This window comes from Gopherus flavomarginatus, chromosome 4, assembly GCF_025201925.1.
Source record: "Gopherus flavomarginatus isolate rGopFla2 chromosome 4, rGopFla2.mat.asm, whole genome shotgun sequence".
Classification (NCBI taxonomy): Eukaryota; Metazoa; Chordata; order Testudines; family Testudinidae; genus Gopherus; species Gopherus flavomarginatus.
This window is the reverse complement of record NC_066620.1, coordinates 195,315,988-195,333,868: the sequence shown is the minus strand read 5'-3', so window position 1 is coordinate 195,333,868 and position 17,881 is coordinate 195,315,988. Positions and strand designations below refer to the sequence as shown.

The following is a 17,881-nucleotide window of genomic DNA, read 5'->3' as shown; positions in this document are numbered from 1 at the left end:
AAGTAAGGGGGGCTATGGCCCCAGGATTAATTGTAAAGCACGTTGAACCTCTTTCTTTCAAGGTCTACTTTGCTTTGCCTAAATTGCCTGACCCCGGATTCAAACGCGAATATTATGCACACCATTCTGGGGCAAAACCGCAGGCGAGGGTTAGGGACCTGGCTGTTTTCACACTGGCTGGAATGGAGCGCGTGGATCCATCCAATGGAGAATGGAGCGCGTGGATCCGGGTCAGGCGGGCTGGATCGGTGAATCTAGCCTGGGGAGTGGATCCTGCCAAGGATGCTGAGAGAAGGCTGAGCCCAGGTTAAATGGGTCTTATCCGCGAGTGGATTCTTCACCGGTATGTGGTGCGGGAGATGGAGGGTGGATCTCGTGCGGGGTTTGGAGAATGGATCCAGCTGGGGGTATGGAGAGGGAATCTGGTCTCCGGGCAGGGTGGATCCACTGGATCCTGCCAGGGAAGTGGATCCCAGTGGGGCCAAATCCTGGCCCCGGGACAATCTGTGAGTTCTGACCCGGAGGGGACCCTGCCGCTGAGCCGGGCACGGGGGAGTGAAGTGAGCGAGGCTTAGGGGCTGCGCTTGGGGGCAGGGGCGGGGGACTGCCAGGACTGGGCAGCTCCGGGCTCCCCGGGGCGGAGGGGACGGCTGATTCCCGGGCTGGGACGCTGAGGCTGCTCCCCTGCCACGCGTGGCTTCGGAGTCCGGGTCGCCTGCGGGTGCCCAGGCGCGGGGCGGGGGCTTCCCGCAGGGAGATGCCCTAGGAGCCGTGCGGGCTGGAATCTGGCCGCTCCGTAACAAGCCGGAGAGTTGAAAAGTTGGATCTTCTCAGCGAGACACTTTCCCCCCGTAGTGCGCATGCCCAGCGTCCGGTTGGGGGTTGAAATAAGGAGGAGGCTGGAGGGAAGGGATCACTCCAGTCTGAGCTCGGCTTCTCCAAGGCGCGCCTGCCCTCAGACCCACATACAGCAGCAGGAGGAGGAGGGAGACTCTCACCATCTCCATCCCCAGGAGCACCTTGCTCCCTCTGCTCTCTAGGATCTGTCTGTACTCAGCTGGAGGAGCGAGGGGGGGAGGGGGAGGGGGAGAGCTGTGCAAAGAGAGCCCAACCAGGGCCACTAACTTAGCCCAACTTTTTTTACCAGCTCCAATTTAGCCCCGGATCTTGTCACTTCTGCCAGCGGTGGAGCACAGATCGGGATTAGGTAAATAAAAAACCAACAACTCCTTTTATTTCTCCCCCCTCCCCCCAAGTCTCTGTGGTTGGCTACATCAGTCCAAAGTGTCCCCTAACCGCCTCCGACAGTGCAGGTGAAGGGACAGATCTGCTGTCGTTAGAAGGACTTTTTTTTCCCTTTGGGGGCGCGGGGTGAGGGAAGCCTGTCTGAAAGTCTTTAAAGGGTGCTTGGATATTTTGCTGATATTTAAAAGCGAGCCTAATCCCATATGGAGCTGCTCCTTCCCCAGTGCGGCCGAGCTATGCTTTTAAATTGAGATGAAACTGACATGCAGTCTGCAAAACTGGGGGTCAGTCAGTCCCCAGCAGTCTCGAGTGCCCTAAACTGTGTAGACTTGCGCGTTTAGATTTGTGTTATTGTGTAAGCAATTCTGCGGGTTTTAGTTATCAGGTAGCAGTCACCTCTTTCAGACAGAGCAGAACTGACATGAGTCCCATGTGTTGCCTCCATTCGGAGGAAGTTCTGTGCAGAGAGAAACTCGCTTATTTCCAGGCCATTCTGTCAAATGTTAGTGCAAAAGTGAGGATTATTCACTGTTATTGTTATTTCTGGCTGTCAGGAGGGAACTCTATAAAAATTGGACCTTTTGTAGATTGCTGTTGAGGATGGGGGAGAAAATAAACTCAAGAAAGGTGTTTGGAGTTGTTGACCCCAAGCAGGTGCACGGTTGTCCAATTTAAAATGGACTCAGCCCTGTAAAAACATAAGTAGGGACCTGATCAAGATGCTAGTGCAGCATAATGCTGTCACCTTCCTACAACCGAGTGACACCGCAGGATATATAGATCTAAAGATCAGTGGTGTCAGGAGATTAGTCGAAAACCTGCACGCTTTGATTGCCCGAGGCCTAAGGGAGCCTGGCCTGCCATAGCTGGAGGCGTTAGAGTAGTAACTGTCCTTGTCTTCTTTCGGGAAGCTAAGGGAAAAGGGAGTTGCGGATGGAAGAAAAAGTTGCTATTACCGATTATTTACGGAGCACCGTTTGCTCCGTAACGTGGGAGGAAGGCTGGGACTTCCGGACTCTCGTGTGAAGAGGGTGCAAGTATTTAAAACAGTTTAATCCTATAATAAATGAAACGTTTACGCTCGCAGGTATTTTTCTAATTGCTCAACTGGTTTGTGTATTAAATGACACCCCTAGGAAGCCCATATGCAGGCTTTCTAGCAGAGGGCATCCCTAAGCACTGCTGTGCTTGAAAGGAGGCAAAATACGTTAAATTGGCATGTTTAATTCCACTGTAAGAACATCATAATTGCTGTCTCATGAGGATCCGGACTGAGTGGTTTAAAAGGCTGCATTGAATACCTAAACTGAGCAATCTGTACTGAACTGGATTTTTGTTTTTTTGAGTTTAACATATGCCTGTATTAATCCGCATTCGCTACGGTGGTCCGCAAGGCGTGTCAGCGCTGATTTCATGATAAAATGTGAACGATGATTTTATAAGGATTTAGCAGAGATATGCTGACTTAGTCCTTCCCGTCCTCATTAATGTAAGCAATTACCTCTTCCACGCTCAGTTAGACCCGAATAAACCTTCCTTAATAGATTCTGCACACTCCATTAATAATCTGAAGAAATCTGCGCGAAGTTCTCTAGTTGTAGTCTCCAGAGCATCACGCTCTCAAATGCAGAGCGAAAGAACAACTTACAGCCCCAATTCCCTTTGCAGCTAGTTTCCGATACACAGGTAAATTATAAGGTCAATTTCCTCGTTGAAACTGATACAAATTCTGTCGCCTTGAAGGAAATATTGGCCACCTGGCACTCTGATAAAATTCTGCAGACCGTTCCAGTTTAATCGAAGGGATTTGGCTAACAAATTTTAAATAGTTCACTCGGAACAGAGTGTTTTTTTGACAGATGAGTCTTGTGGCAGGAGTTCTAGATATTCCCCCACCCTCGAAAGCCCCAAAGAATCTGAAGTTTTATAACCACCAATTTATCATGTTTGTAAAAATAAGCAACATTTCAAGCTAATTTACTTCATCTATTTCCCCATGTGGAACTAATCAGTAAAACTCATTATTTATGAGTCAAGTATTTAATATAACAAATATCCCTCTCAAAAGACACATCAGAAATAAATAATTCAAAGTGAAAAGTAGAAAGACTGACTAACCACAAGATTACCGTGAGATTAATTTAATTTCGATTCAGGAGAGGCTACCAACAACAAGTTTGCTCACATTTTTTTCTTACTTATAAATAGGGGAGAATATTTAGATTGAATTTATCTGGAACGTAAAGATTCCTGTGATTGTAAAACAATGGCAAGTAGACAATAGCATGACCAAATCTCCAAAATAGGACAAAGGGTAAGAAAGCTGGGGACAGATGTCGTCTTTCAAGTTTATGATCTTATTTTGCAGGGTAAATTTATCTTGGCAAGAGTGGGTCTTGTTTCAGTCCTGTGTCAGTACACAAGTGGCTTGCTCTCAATTACTCAGCAAGCAAATCTGGTGTTTAAAAACTGTACAGTTTTATTGCGATGGGGGTGGGAGCGATTCAAGCAAATAACTCACAGGCTCTTTTTAAAAAAAAGATAACGATCTGTTTACATGAAGCAGAATTAAAGTAGAGGTGACACCGAAATCAAAGAAACATTGATCTCTCTGTGGGGAAGGGAATGAGTAGAAAAGTACTGCAGAGAGAAATACACATTCCCTTTGATGTCTTAAGAGAGACTTCTCTGCGAAATAAGCTTCTCTTCATCTATATTTTTGACTGCCCCAGCTGCACAGAGCAGAAGTGTAGCTTTCATTTCTGGAAGGATGCCAACAAACTTGTATCAACCTGAACGCCCCGCCCCCTGAGCCCCTTCCTTTTAAAAAAAATAATACTGCTTCTAGCAAACAACATCATTAGGACAATGGATGCTATTATGAATCGTTTTTTGTACTTCCTTTTGTTTGAAAGAATCGTTGCCCATGTATTCGTTTGGAAAACTGAAACCGATTTTCTTTAAAAATGTGACATCCTTGTAAAACAAGATTTTACCTAAATCTGTCTGGTGGGTTTGTGTTTTATATTTCTGGTTTTTTTTAAATAAAACATCTGATATGAAAAGAGGGGAGGACCCCGGAATTCTGGGCTCGAAATCCGTTGAGTTTGCTGTTGTTTGACACACGTTTCAGAGATAAGAATTAGCCAGGAGAATGTTTTAGAATTGTAACCGATGTGACAGCCAGATCGTCCGGGTATCTAGGCGGAATGGGCAGCTATATGTTTAGTTTAGTTTGTTCCTGAAATAAGTGATCAAGACACTTGTACCGCAAGAAGGAGACACCTGGCACTATATTAAAACTAAACCATGTTTGTTTCTTCGGTTGAAGAACAAATCTCAAACGCAGGTTGGACCACTGGCCCCTGATCAGTTACGGGACGGGAGAAGTACGGTGTATGGTTTTTCAATCAGCTGCTATACAAAATGTATCCAATTAGCAAAGGCAAATCTGGGGGAAATGTCACACTCTTTTATTCTGGGTCATTGCGATGGAATTCCTATAGGATTTGCGTCTCTTTTCCTGTGGTTGATTTATGTAAAGCGGTGTGAAAGGTGGCCTTGGGATAGAGGATGGGGCTGCTTAGAGGGGGGAAAAAATCCCCCCTCATAATCTCCCGCCTTGGCCCCATACCCCTAGCATAGCTTCTGCAACGGCTATTTTCCTTTTAATCGCATCCATATCTAAATCTTTGGTTTGCCTGGGATCTAGAACTCTTCGGCCATCAGGTTTTCTTTGCGCCGGAGTCTATAAAGACAGCTAGCGAGCTGGTGCTAGTTTGTAAACTCTTCTCCAAACCGGGCCTTAATAAGTCATAAAAAGTCCCTTCATCTCGATCTGAAATCCATAATCTTTCGGGCATGGGGCGGGGGGAGAATCGCTTTGGATAAATGCTCAGAGCAACTGGCAGTTTGGCATTAGAAATACGGTCGCAAATGATTAATCCAGCCCCAGGGCCTCAAACTAGCAGCACCAGAGACACGCTCTGGGCAGTCTCTGGTTGCTGGGGAAAAAAACATCAAGAACCATAGAAGAGCAAGCAACCCCCCCCCCTCCAAAATCTAAATGTGTCCCTTAAGAGGGGCGAGCTTTAAAATATCTGCCGCTGTTTCTCCCAGAGAGCTGTATCTCCTACCAAACGGTTGGCAGGAGATGTGCGTGTGTCAATTCCTGTGATTGCAGGACGAGTCAGAATTTCCCGGTTACCTACTTTTTTTTCTCTGTCAATATTTCCTTTGCCTCCCGAGGCGCAGTGCAGCGGGCCGGCTGGGCCAGCGTGAGGGACCCTGATTTGAAAACACCCCCGTCTCATCCAAAGTTCCCCTTTACTTCAATGGGGTTTTTAATCAGACTTTAGCGGAGGGGCAGGCTTTGTAGTACCACGGGCTAGGCTGGGTCTCCCCCCGCCTCAGTGCAAACCCGCAAACAGGAGGATGTGGGACCCTGCAGCGCGGCAACGATTGAGCCGATCTGCCTGTGAGTTCAGCGCGGAGAGCGGACTGAAAATCGCTGGCGTGGCATGGGGCAGCGCAGGTCTAACTGGGTAGCGCTTGCGGTGGGAACGCTCGCGGGAGACGTACTGTAGTGCCCTGCAAAGCGGCTGTGGAAAGGCTCTTGCTCACCCCTAGTTTTAAAATGGGGGTTTATTAAGCCAGCATCTAGCCGGATTAGCGAAGATCTCGACCAAGCTCGTCCCCTTCCAAAGGAAACAAAAACGAAAATTCAGACTTGACACCGGGGCGCAGGGCTTTAATAGTTACCATTATCAGCCTTCAAAGAACATCTTCCCCCCCCCCCCCCACAGCCATAGGGGCTGGACCTGGGGTGCTGGTTTGAAGTGGTTTTCATCGCTTCCAGGGTTTACAATTTGGTTTAATGGCTTTCAGCACCCCCCCCCCCACACACACACACTATGCACATTGTTCCAGCACCTCTGCCCCGGCCTTTGCCTGGAGGAGGCAGCTCAATGGCTGGTGCTGGAACTGGAAGGGGCTACGGCGAAGCGCTGGGAGACGCAGCTCTCCAGATGCAGGGGTTGGGAGCTGGCGAGGGTGAAACCCTCGCGCTCTGCTTCCCGTTGGAGGTCACAGCTTGGTGGGCTCGGCGGGGAGACCTGTCGCTCCCCTGGGCGGCAGAGGGCGAGCCCTTGCTTCGTACGGGCAGGATACGGCAGCGATGCGCTTTAGTTTTAATTCTTTTACCCTGTGAGTTGCCAGGAAAAAACGGTGTCTCCTGGGACTCAGGAGGGCTCTGCCATTGACTCCAGCGGGAGCTGCCACGGAGGGCTTGGCACGTCCATGCCAGCAGGCTGGGGATGTAGCCTGGGGGTGCACGGTGCAGCCGAGTAGCCTGAAGTTACACGCAGCTTCCCCAGTGAGCGGTGCATAAAGCGGAGGAGGCCGCGCTGCAGCTAACCAGGGCTCCCGTGGGGGGTGTTAGGAGCAGGCTTGGCGGCGGGGCGGGGGCAGACGAAAGGGTTCCTAAAGACCTGCACATCTGTGCAGTGAGCCTGGGGCTTGCACGGCTGCTGTGGGAAGCGGCCAAGGCGCACAACGCCAGAGCCACCGCAAGCAATGGGCACCTTTCCACTGACCTGCCACTACCTCTGGGAAACGCCCAGCAGCCCGGGGCTCCGAAGCCAGCCCTAGAAAAGGGGAGCAGCAGGTGGAGGGGCAGACTTGTCTCTGTGGCCTCCCTGTTACAGGAATTTGTCTCTCTTTCTCTTCCAGACACTCGCCTTCCCTGCTCCCAGATCCTCCTCCCCAGTGGCCACCATGGGAAGTAAGACTCTGCCGGCTCCAGTGCCCATTCACCCCTCCCTGCAGCTCACTAACTACTCCTTCCTCCAGGCATTCAACGGGCTGCCCGCGGTGCCCTCGGACCACCTGCCCAACCTGTACGGCTTCAGCGCCCTGCACGCCGTTCACCTGCACCAGTGGACATTGGGTTACCCAGCCATGCATTTGCCTCGCTCTTCCTTCTCCAAGGTGCCTGGGGTGTCCAGCTTGGTGGATGCCAGGTTCCAGCTGCCTGCCTTCCCTTTGTTCCCACATGTCATCCAGCCCAAGCAAGAAGCCACCAGCGTGCCCCTCAAAACCAAACCCCGGTTTGATTTTGCCAACCTAGCTGTGGCCGCCACCCAAGAGGATCACTCTAAACTGGGCCAGGTGGATGGCCAGAGCTCGCCTCCAGGGCTCGGCTCCTTGCTCGAGGTAACTAAGCTCTCCCCGGAGAAGAAACCCACCAGGGGGAGGTTACCTTCCAAAACCAAGAAAGAATTCGTCTGCAAATTCTGTGGCAGACACTTCACCAAGTCCTATAACCTTTTGATTCACGAAAGAACCCACACTGATGAAAGGCCTTACACGTGTGACATTTGCCACAAAGCCTTCCGAAGGCAAGATCATCTGCGGGATCACAGGTAACTCCAGCATTTTAATATCAGGGAGGGTGGGGGTATAACCATAGACTTTGCTTGACTCTGTCCCTCCCTCTCCTATACCACAAATAGAAAGGTGAGCTAGACCATTTCCCCCTGTAAATGCAGAAGTGTCACCTTAGGCTGTCTACTGCTTTGTACAGTTTAGTAATGTCCCAAGTGATTGGGGCTTCTTGATTTGGTAGATGAAACTGTCATAGAGGTTTACTTGCCTTCCCTGTACACCGCAGAGGATCATGCCCTCATCTGTCCGCTTTCTTTGCAGGCAATTTGGGATGGTCCTTCCTTTTTATTTTTGAAAGTGATTTTAATCAGAAATACAGAGTGGCCATTAGAGCCAGGCATTTACAGTAAAATAATGATTCCCCCCCCCCCCCCCCGTGTCCCCCATTCTGCCTTCTTATTATACACAGCATCTCATATTTGGGCCTCAGCAGTAGTTTGGGATGTAGGCCACAAACAAGGGGTGGTTTTTGACAGGTCACCCGATTGAATTGTCACTGTTTGTAAATTTATATTCTCTCTCTCCAGGTATATTCATTCTAAAGAAAAGCCTTTTAAGTGTCAAGAATGTGGGAAAGGCTTTTGCCAGTCCAGAACTCTAGCTGTCCACAAGACACTGCACACGCAAGTAAAGGAGCTTAAACCTTCCAAACTTAAATGCTGAAACCTCCAACACCCATGAACTAAATCCCCCTTCAGACTTTGTACCAATTTCAGAACAGACACAAAAAAACCCAGGATGGGAGCACTGAACTTTTTTTTTTAATTAAAAGGTTCCCAAATCCTGGCTTAAAATATTGTTTTGCCTTTGAAACACATATTAATAATATGGAGAGTGCAAGAGAACTGGTTGTCTTGTGTGGCTTTGATAAACTTTATGCCAAAAGGTGGTGCTCACGTATTGGACAGGAATCTTCATTTTTTTAAAGCAAAAGAATAGCTTCCAAAGGTATTACTTTTTACATTTTTTATTTTATACTTTTTTTGACTGTATAACGCTTCTTACTTAAACACTTCAGGAAACAAAAAATTCCAGAAGACAATTGAGAACTGAAACGTTGGCTTCTTGTTACAGCACCACTGAGACCATGAGAACAACGTACAGACTTGTTTGTTTCTGTTGTTGTTTTCTTTTTAAAAAGAAATGTTCCAAAGTGACCTAAATCTCAAGTGAAGTCTGCTATGCACTAAAAGCCTCATATAGAGCTTAGAGCTGCAGCATCAACACTAAGTGAGAATCTTGTTTTTATTTTGTGGTCTAGTGCCTTGAGAGGTGGTTTGTAATTTGTGGACTTATTTAAAAACACCCAAAGGAAAGAATAATGGCAATAAATCAAACTGATGCTATGCACAACATGGTTTTAGTGGTACTTTAAAGTCTGTGTGTGTCCCGATGAGAGAGTGCGCAGGATAAATCTCAACCTGAGAATTTTAAAGGCTGGCTTTCTGAACAGTGTATTCAAAAAATTAAAACTAAGAGACATTCCAGTATGTTTTGTTTATTAAAAAAGTTGTATGGCTATTTGGCACTTTATGCTGATTATTGGTAATTGACATTTATCACTGGATTGTGTTTTTTAAGTATTAAAATAAATTGTTATTTTACAGGCAAGCCTGACTGGATGTACTATTCACATATGTTCTGAATGTTCGTTAACCATTTGCTTTCAGGTCTATCCTCAATCGAACTCCCTCCCCCAATTGTCAGAACTTTCCTTTTCAGGCGGTGTAATATTTTTAATTATTTTTCACAAATTGTGTACTGGGGCAGTGGCAAATGTTAAAAGTAGACTTCTTTTTTTTTTTTTGGTATGGGTTAGTCACTGTTTTTACCTACAAAGGAAAAGTCAATAGATCTGAGGGAGGGAGGAGAGGAAGTTGAATCAAATCACTGTGCTCCTAGTGTGAAAAATTCACCTTGGTAACTAAATCTTGGGTATTAGCAGATAAGATTAGATGTCAAAAGTGTTAAAAAACAAATCAAATGAATAATGGGCAAACTGTTGCCATTCACACAGCCTGAGGCCTTGGGGGAAACACTCCTTTTCATTCTCTCTCCCCTTTCATTGTCAGTAGTATATATTTATCAGTTGCATCTTGGCCCATTCTTGTGTTGATGGGCGGCCTTTGACTACAGGCAGCTGTCTTAGATCAGAGATGTTTATTCCACTGCAAAACTGCTTTGGATTGAGACATGGAAAGGGAGTTTTGAACACGATTCCATTTGAGCTTTTAAAGCATGTGTTGCTGCTTTTGTAAATTCACAGACAGAACAGCTTCTTCCCTGATCATCTGCAAGTCACCTCTGAAATAAAAAAGCTGAAATCAAACAAATTTGCCTTATTACAGATCAAAATAGTAACTTTTATTTCAGGTTTTCATTATTTCCAAAACATAAGGCTTAAAGATATACAGCACTGAAATCAAAACAAAAACATTTTATTTCCCTTCTTTTCCATTTTCCCTCTTTGTTTTTACAAAGATACTATTTATATGGGCAAGGAATCTTATGAATGATAAAACAAATACTACTGCCTTGTTTTTTATTTGGGAAGATAAGTATTTTCCCTCATTTGTTTCTATATATATGTAGTGGTATCTGTGAATATATATATATACCGATATTCACAGATACCACTACATGACTAATTCAGTACATCTGATCAATTCCAGTGTCCCTCTTATGAAAACCTTTGCAGAGTTTAGTTTAGTCAGATAATGATTGCTGACTAAATATAGCGATAAATACAGTGGAAACTGACACATCTCCAGTGGGCCAATATAAATTAAGTTGTGCAGAAGTGGCTTTAGTAAAGATATGTAGTTGTATTGGAAAAATCAACGATTGCATTAAGCGACAAACAATACAAAGTATTAGCTAAGCAGCCCTGTTTTGTATGGGAATAGATATGTTGAGAGAAAAATCATGATGCATTAGAGAGTGAATTAAAAACAGTATAGTTGTATTTAGTACCTTGTTTCCTTAGTATGCACATGCACCAAAGTAGCTTTATAAACTCTTTATTATTTATATAATACCTTTGTGGTACCCCTAATAAGAGACCTTCCTTGCCTCAAACAGCTGACAATCTACCTAGATAAAACAGACTAGGAGACAGGTGAAGTGACTTGTCCGTGGCCAGTGGGAGACCTGGGATTAGGACTCAAATCACCTGGTTCTCAGACCAGTGCCTTACCCAAACAGTTGGCTTTCTGCCCTGTACTGACAACATCCTAGGGTTCTCTGGTCTCAGTCAGGTGCCTGCCTCGGAAAATGAGCCAGGTCTTCTCTCAAGCTACTAGGAACTGAAATGACATCTCCCAGCCACAGGAGGGGATAACGGTGCTGCTGTTACTGAAGCATTACCCTCTACCTCCCGGGGGGGAGCATTACTTCTGAGCACGGCCTCTGTTAAAATGGTACCAAAAGCTCCAGGCATACCTGATATTTGAACCCTTGCTCAAAGTTCTGCTAGACCATTTGTTCGGTGGTTCCTCCCACCTGTTACCCCCTGTTTTTAAGGAAAGTATGGCAAATATCACAGACCATGCAGAAAGAAAGGGATCAGCAGACACCTCTCCTTCTGCACTAACCCCTTGTAATTCATTATAGGGAACAAATGAGCAGGAATGTTCCCTGGAGTTTATTCGTTGGGGGGCTGAGGTGAACGACTCTCTCCTGGAGCGAATCATCTTTTATCTAAGTAATAAATAATTCTGATTCACTTCCAAGGGGGCGATTAGTCAGATGCAGCATTCCCATGCTGGCCTCATCATGTTCTTATCCTCTCTGATTAGGACCTCTGAATTCTGTAGGAGGGAAAAACCAATGAAAGGTAAGAAATCTGATCTATTGTTTATTAATCCTAAGCATTTCATTGTAGGATAGTATAGGTGGGGAATGAAGAAGCTGGTCCTTCTGTACTCATGTTGGGCACGGGAAGCAGTTCATTTCTAAGGCAGCAGCTTGGTGTTTTGACCGCGAACACATACTGCTGTCAGGAATTTCCCTGTGCAATTTCACGTGGGAAACCCTGCCTACCCCCTAGAACTGATCTAATGAGAATTGCCAATTTATTGAGAATGTATAGAGGGTAAATCTTTTCTATAAACTGAAGTCTGGATTAGTCAAAAACATCTTCTCTTGGTCTCATGCCTGATTGTGCAAGCATGTCATGCAAAATTGCATTTTGTCAGGTTCCTCTATCAGTTTAAATCTGGGTTTATGTTCTGCGCTGTAAATGCAGCAGTTCCTTTCGTGTATATGATAGCAAAGAAGAGATGTGTTGTTACATTTAGCAGACAAATAATAGGAACCCTCAAAACAAGTGAGGGAAACTAGGCTGGAGATGGGCATTTTAACATCAGTCATATGAGTCATTTAAATGATCAATTACCTATGTGTTTTTTGTTTAAATACTCTTCATAGTTGATATTTACCATATAACTAATTTAGGTTTCTTAGAATCAGATCTCCATATATAGTATTTTCACAGGTTTCAATTTTCCCCCTGAAAATATCCTTCAGTAGGAATTTTGCCTGAGTAAGTATGACAGCATCTGGCTCTAGTTGCCTCTTTTAAACAAGATTTACAAAGAAAATGACATTTTTCCATGTCCAGTTTGACTAAAATGTAAAGATGTCTTGTCACATTTTTTTTCATGTTCCATTAAAACTTTTCCTGCTCATAAAATGTAGTTACACTATATTAAAGGACTGATTCTGCAGAGTTCACTAAGGCCAGATTGCTACTGGTGAGGCCTGCAGGATCACCTTTGAATTCAGTAAGAAGAGTGAAAGCCTCACTGAAATTATGTATTGGGGCAACAAATACTTTGCTGGATCAATGTTGCATTGGCCTTTACAGAAGGTACCAAAGTTCACTCTTTCTAAAATTCTGTTTGATTTGCATATTAATTCCAGCTTCCTCTGGAAGTGACCATGCTGAGGCATCCATGCTACTTTGTAACAGGGCTGTACCTTGAGGCAGTATGGTTTTTAACTTAACATGGTGCAGTGAGCCAGAAATCTCTGAGTTCTAATCTCTTCTGTGCATGACCTCAAGTAAATCACTTAGCCGGCCTGCCTGCCTCAGTCTCTTCATCTGTAAAATGGAAATAATGATACTTACCTACCTAATAGGCATATTTTGAGGCCTGACTTGGAAAATGTTGTGTGGTGTTGTTACTGCTGTGCACAGTGGGTTCAATTCAGTTGCACTGAAGTGAAAGGAGTTGCTTCAGATTCAGACATGTGCAGCTGAGAGCAGCATCTGGTCCAGTAGATGTAATGGAGTCTGGAAAGTTAGATTCATATGTATTTTTTTCCAGCTTTGGGAGGTTTGTTGAGAGATAGAGTTCTTATTGAAACTAATGCCCAGCATGCATTTCTTTCATACATTCCTGTACTGTGACTAAACAGAATAAACATGGGCCAAATTCATCCCGAGTAGAACTCTATTGAAGTCTGTAAGTCTTTTTAGGAGTTTAGAACTGAAGTTAACTGGGTTATACCAGGGTTGAATTTGGCCACATCTGTTTACTGCATGTGCCCTGTCTGCTTGGATTGCTAAGTTTTTGTTTTGTTTTTAAATGGCTTTCTCTGCCTTTTTAGTTGAATTTTTTTTGAGGATAGTGGCGGGTACTAAAACATTCCCTTCTGTATTTCATTTATACAGCATCTATTATATTTGAGACACCTCACATAACATAGACAAGACACCAGGAAAATTTTCAAAAGCACCAAAACGACTTAGTCTCTTAAATCCTTTTAAATGTCAAAAGGGTTTAGGGAAAATTTTACTGACTGTTCCTGTTTGAAAGAGCTTACAGGCTAAGCTTAGTCAGAACACTAGAAATAATCATTACAGGCAATGGGAATGTAAGAAAAGGGAGAAGAAGAAGAATGATTAAGATAATAGCATTGTTGATTATTTTATTTTTTAATTCATATATAAAGGACAAAAGGGAACACTATAATCTCCTCTGATTTCCTGTCTAACGCAAACCAGAGAATTTCACCCAGTAACTCATGTAGGGGAAAGAATTAAATTTCCCTACCAGGTAAATGAACACAACAGAGCCCTGTAACTTGTGGTTGAACTACAGCAAGTGTTTAAAAATATATCTAATCTTGATTTACAAGTTCTAAGTGACAATGCATTTACTATTTCCCTTTGTAAACTTTCAGGCACACCACCAATCCAAAATAGCCTTTGTCACTAAACAGGCACATCAATTTGTTTCCATCGATTTATGCAAACTCTGGTTAATTTATTTTTAAAGATAAGTTCAAATTTAACAGTTGCATTCTCAATACAACTTTGAACGAGATTAACAGCAAAAATGAAACCAAATGTACTGTATTAACCCATACAGTTCAACAGTTGCTAACTGACTTTTTAAATGTGAGGTTGTATCTCTCAACTCTCTTTCATGAGGACAAATGCCACATCCCTCATTTTGGATTCCAATTTGCCTTCCTTGCTCGAGTTCTTGTGGGACCACATCTCACTTTGGCTTGTCAATGTTTTTGACACCTGATATGAGGAAGAGCAGGCTCATGGTTTATAAACTCGATTTTCATCTCCTTTACACCAATTGAACTCAGTTGACTGAAGTGGAGCTACTCTTGGTTTACACAAGTGTATGTGAGAGGAGAATTGGGCCCAGTGTTGTTTATGCTAGAGCAACGTATGCTATATTGTTAAAAAGTCTTGGGTTATTATAATTGTGTTCTTTATCTGCATATCTCAGTTTCTGCCCCTGAACTCCTTCTCCTGTCTGTGCTGCTACCTGTACATCATGCTACTCTCTGACAGTGAGTGTGATGAAGCATCAGCTTCTCAGCCTAGATGTTCAGTGGAGCCATGCTGATTTGCACTGACTGAGGATCTGGCCCCTCATCGTTTCACTCCCTTTTTCAATCCTTCCTATTTTCCCATGCCAATTCCAACTCCCCTCTTTTCTTACCTATTCATTCTTACATCTGTCACTTGTATCATTGGGCAACCCTGTCCTTTCTGCTCTCCATCTACTGCTACAGCCTTGGTCTGTGCTTTGGTCATCTCATGCTTAGCACAGCTTCTACTTCTGCAGGCCTCCCTGCTTGTTACCTGGTTCCGCTTCAGTTTACCTAGAGAGAGCTGCAATAACAACGACATTTGTCACTTCACAGACCATGTCAACCCCTTCTTCCAAGCCTCCCCTTGACTTCCTCTTGCCTTCTACATCAAGTTAAAGCTTTTTGTCCTCAATTGCAAAGCTCTAAGCAAACCTGCTTGTGCCCTGTTCTACTCACTTGTTCTCTTGCTCCCGTCACTTCTCCCAAATCTCTTTCATAGTCTTAACCCTCTCATATCTTGGTACTTTGTCCCATGATCTCCTTTATGCTTGGAGCGAGAACTGGTCTAATTATTGATTTGTTCAGCAATTTTGCATTTTTTTCTCCATTCACAAATTGTCTAAGCAGACCATGGTTTTATTCTATAGCTAGGAGGTGAACAAATTTCAGCCTATAGGTTGTTCATAATGCTTTGTAGGGAGTATTTACTTATTTATTCAGGAATCTGGGTTCAGTAGGGGTGAAATCCAGCCCTGTCCAGACAACCAACACAAGGCCTGTGCACTGGGTAAGTCTCAGTTAAGCCTTCTGGATAAGAGAGAGTAAAACTATTCCCCTCCCCATACACAAGTGTTCAGGATAGGTCTAGACCAGGGGTTGGCAACCTTTCAGAAGTGGTGTGCCGAGTTTTCATTTATTCACTCTAATTTAAGGTTTCGTGTGCGAGTAATACATTAATGTTTTTAGAAGGTTTCTTTCTATAAGTCTATAATATATAACTAAACTATTGTTGTATGTAAAGTAAATAAGATTTTTAAAATGTTTAATAACCTTCCTTTAAAATTAAATTAAAATGCAGAGCCCCCTGGACCTGTGGCCAGTGTGAGTGTCATTGAAAATCAGCTCATTTGCTGCCTTCAGCACACGTGCCATAGGTTGCCTACCCCTGGTCTAGACAGTGTAACCTACTGGTGAGTGCTGTATTATGACCCACCCCTATCCCATGGGCCTTCACAGATATTTTGAGTTGTTACAGCCCGCATCTTAAAAATAACCGTAGCAGCTCATGCTTTTAGCTCAGGAGATCCCTGGTTCAATTCCTTGTCTGTCAGCTCAGAGGATGGATAGTCATAAGATCTTAGCTCCATGTAGTGGAGGGAGCATAGGGTCTGTGTACTAGATGCTGTTCTCAGACAGCAAGTGGGTGGGGATGAGTGGGAGCATGTGGAACCGTGGCTCTGTCCCCCACACTATTGCCCATGAAGCTAATTGGACACATGCATGAAGAAGTGGGTATATGCTTCACATTGTAAAAGGTTCAGGTGGCGCGTAGGCCCTTGTAATGGCTTTCTGCATACAGGTGAATTTTACCCTGTCTGAGCTGGGCCTGGGACTGCCTAAATTGCATGGTATTTTTTCTGCTTCCTGATCTTTATAAACTACTTCCTTTTGCACTCAGTATGAATTTTGTGCTTTGACAAAACACATTTTGGTTTAATCATAAAACAATCTTGGTTATGGGTTCCAAAGTAGCTTTCCGCAAACATTCACACACACAACTTGGCTCATGTGAATGGTCATGAAAAGCAAATGAAAAAGAGGGATCGGATGTGGCTGACTAGAAGTATGATTCAGAATTTACAGATCTACAACAAAATTTACCCCTGCTTGCTTTGGAATTGTTCCTTACTTCTCATGTGTCCGTTGGGCACTGCCTGTTAGATTTCTCCTTAAACCACACTCCTGCTTGAAGACTTCCCTTCATGACCATTCCACAATTTTGCCACTGCTTTTCAGCTTGCACCACCCAGCAAGTGTGCAGTTGGATGTCTACTGTCTGATCAATTACTGTCTGCTGGGCCTATGCCATATGTAGACTGTAAGCAACTGGGGGCAAGGACTCTCATTTACAGCACTGAGCACATTGTTGGCTGGACTCGGTAACTGTTAAATAATAATTAAGAAGCTGCACATTTGATGATCCCCACAGCAGAGTGACTCAGCCAGCCTTATACTGTTGATTATTTCATTAGCACAGGCAAGTATCCAGGCCACGAAACAGTTTTCCCTTCTGCATTAGTATGGCGACTACTTGGAGCTGGTTTAGGAAACCGTTAGTGTTTCTCCAGCAGTTGGGAAATGTTTATGTCCAGCTGTTTATTTTCCTCAGTGGATGAATAATGCTATTTTGAAGGGCTGCAAAGAGGAAAAATCAGATTTTCAAAACGAGGAGAGAAGAGGTTCAGCAATGCATCAAAGGACGTAGGATATTCATTTACAAAACTGGGAGGCAGGCATTTAAAATGAACTGCTGGGAATTTCCTCAAGTTTTAAACTTTCAGTACCTACTTAAACATAATCAAAAGCAATTACTCCAATGTGTTTTATAATTGGAGAAAAGCAACAAGCAAGCAGATGGCATCTTTAATACTCCCGACCATAAGAACTATGAGCTTTTCCACTGGACCACTATCAACCTGTACGAAAAAGTTACAGAACTGACACAACTTTCATAGAAATCAGTGTTTAGTAATGGCTTTTGTAAATGGTGGTGTTGAATCCAATTCCAATTAGAGGTAAAAATCTCTTGCTATGCTCCTGGGATACACTGGGTGGATTTCCTGTGCTGGAGATCCTGCCAGAAGAGGAGGAACCTAGTTAAAGTAGGTTGAGAGGAGAGTTCTTATTCCTAGTGTAGTTGTCACAAGCCTTGATGTCATGATGCAATATTAAGTTGCATCATCAAAACATGACTCAGCCTAGGGAAGAGAAGGATGAATGAGAAAACAAGTGTGTATGAAAGGGGTTCCCATCCATGAGCAAGCCCACAGGTGGCCTCATAAGGGTGCTGCATGTACGTGCGGCCAGTGGAACTACCTAGGGGCATATCCAGGCCCCATTTCTACCACAGTGGAGAAGCTGTATGATGAAAGAACTAAATGGGGACATGTAGAGTCTGGGGCCTAGATTCTCAAAGGTATTTAGGCTACTGACTTCCTTTGAAGTTCTGGGCCTGGCTAATTATAGATTTAAGAGTCTTGACATCCAAAGTTGGGCCCCTAAATCCTTATTTACACCAAAATATAAGTGGTCTGATTATCAAAGACACAGAACACCCAAAAAGTCCCAC

The 17,881-nt window shown here is 44.2% G+C and overlaps 1 protein-coding gene across 1 annotated transcript; it reads left to right on the top strand.

The window, feature by feature from the left end:
* The first annotated feature begins 324 nt into the window (after positions 1 to 324).
* On the top strand, positions 325 to 9,286 carry OSR1 (odd-skipped related transcription factor 1). The gene is made up of 4 exons (XM_050950992.1): positions 325 to 343; positions 1,148 to 1,207; positions 6,976 to 7,667; positions 8,217 to 9,286. The coding sequence occupies exons 3-4, from the start codon at positions 7,021 to 7,023 to the stop codon at positions 8,350 to 8,352; spliced, it is 783 nt and encodes a 260-aa protein (XP_050806949.1). The 5' UTR covers positions 325 to 343; positions 1,148 to 1,207; positions 6,976 to 7,020; the 3' UTR covers positions 8,353 to 9,286.
* The last annotated feature ends 8,595 nt before the right edge of the window (positions 9,287 to 17,881 follow it).

Excerpts from the sequence above, each read along its gene's own strand:
- OSR1 (XM_050950992.1), top strand. The coding sequence starts at position 7,021 with ATGGGAAGTAAGACTCTGCCGGCTCCAGTGCCCATTCACCCCTCCCTG. Across the intron at positions 7,668-8,216 it reads GATCATCTGCGGGATCACAG|GTATATTCATTCTAAAGAAA; the intron begins GTAACTCCAGCA and ends CTCTCTCTCCAG.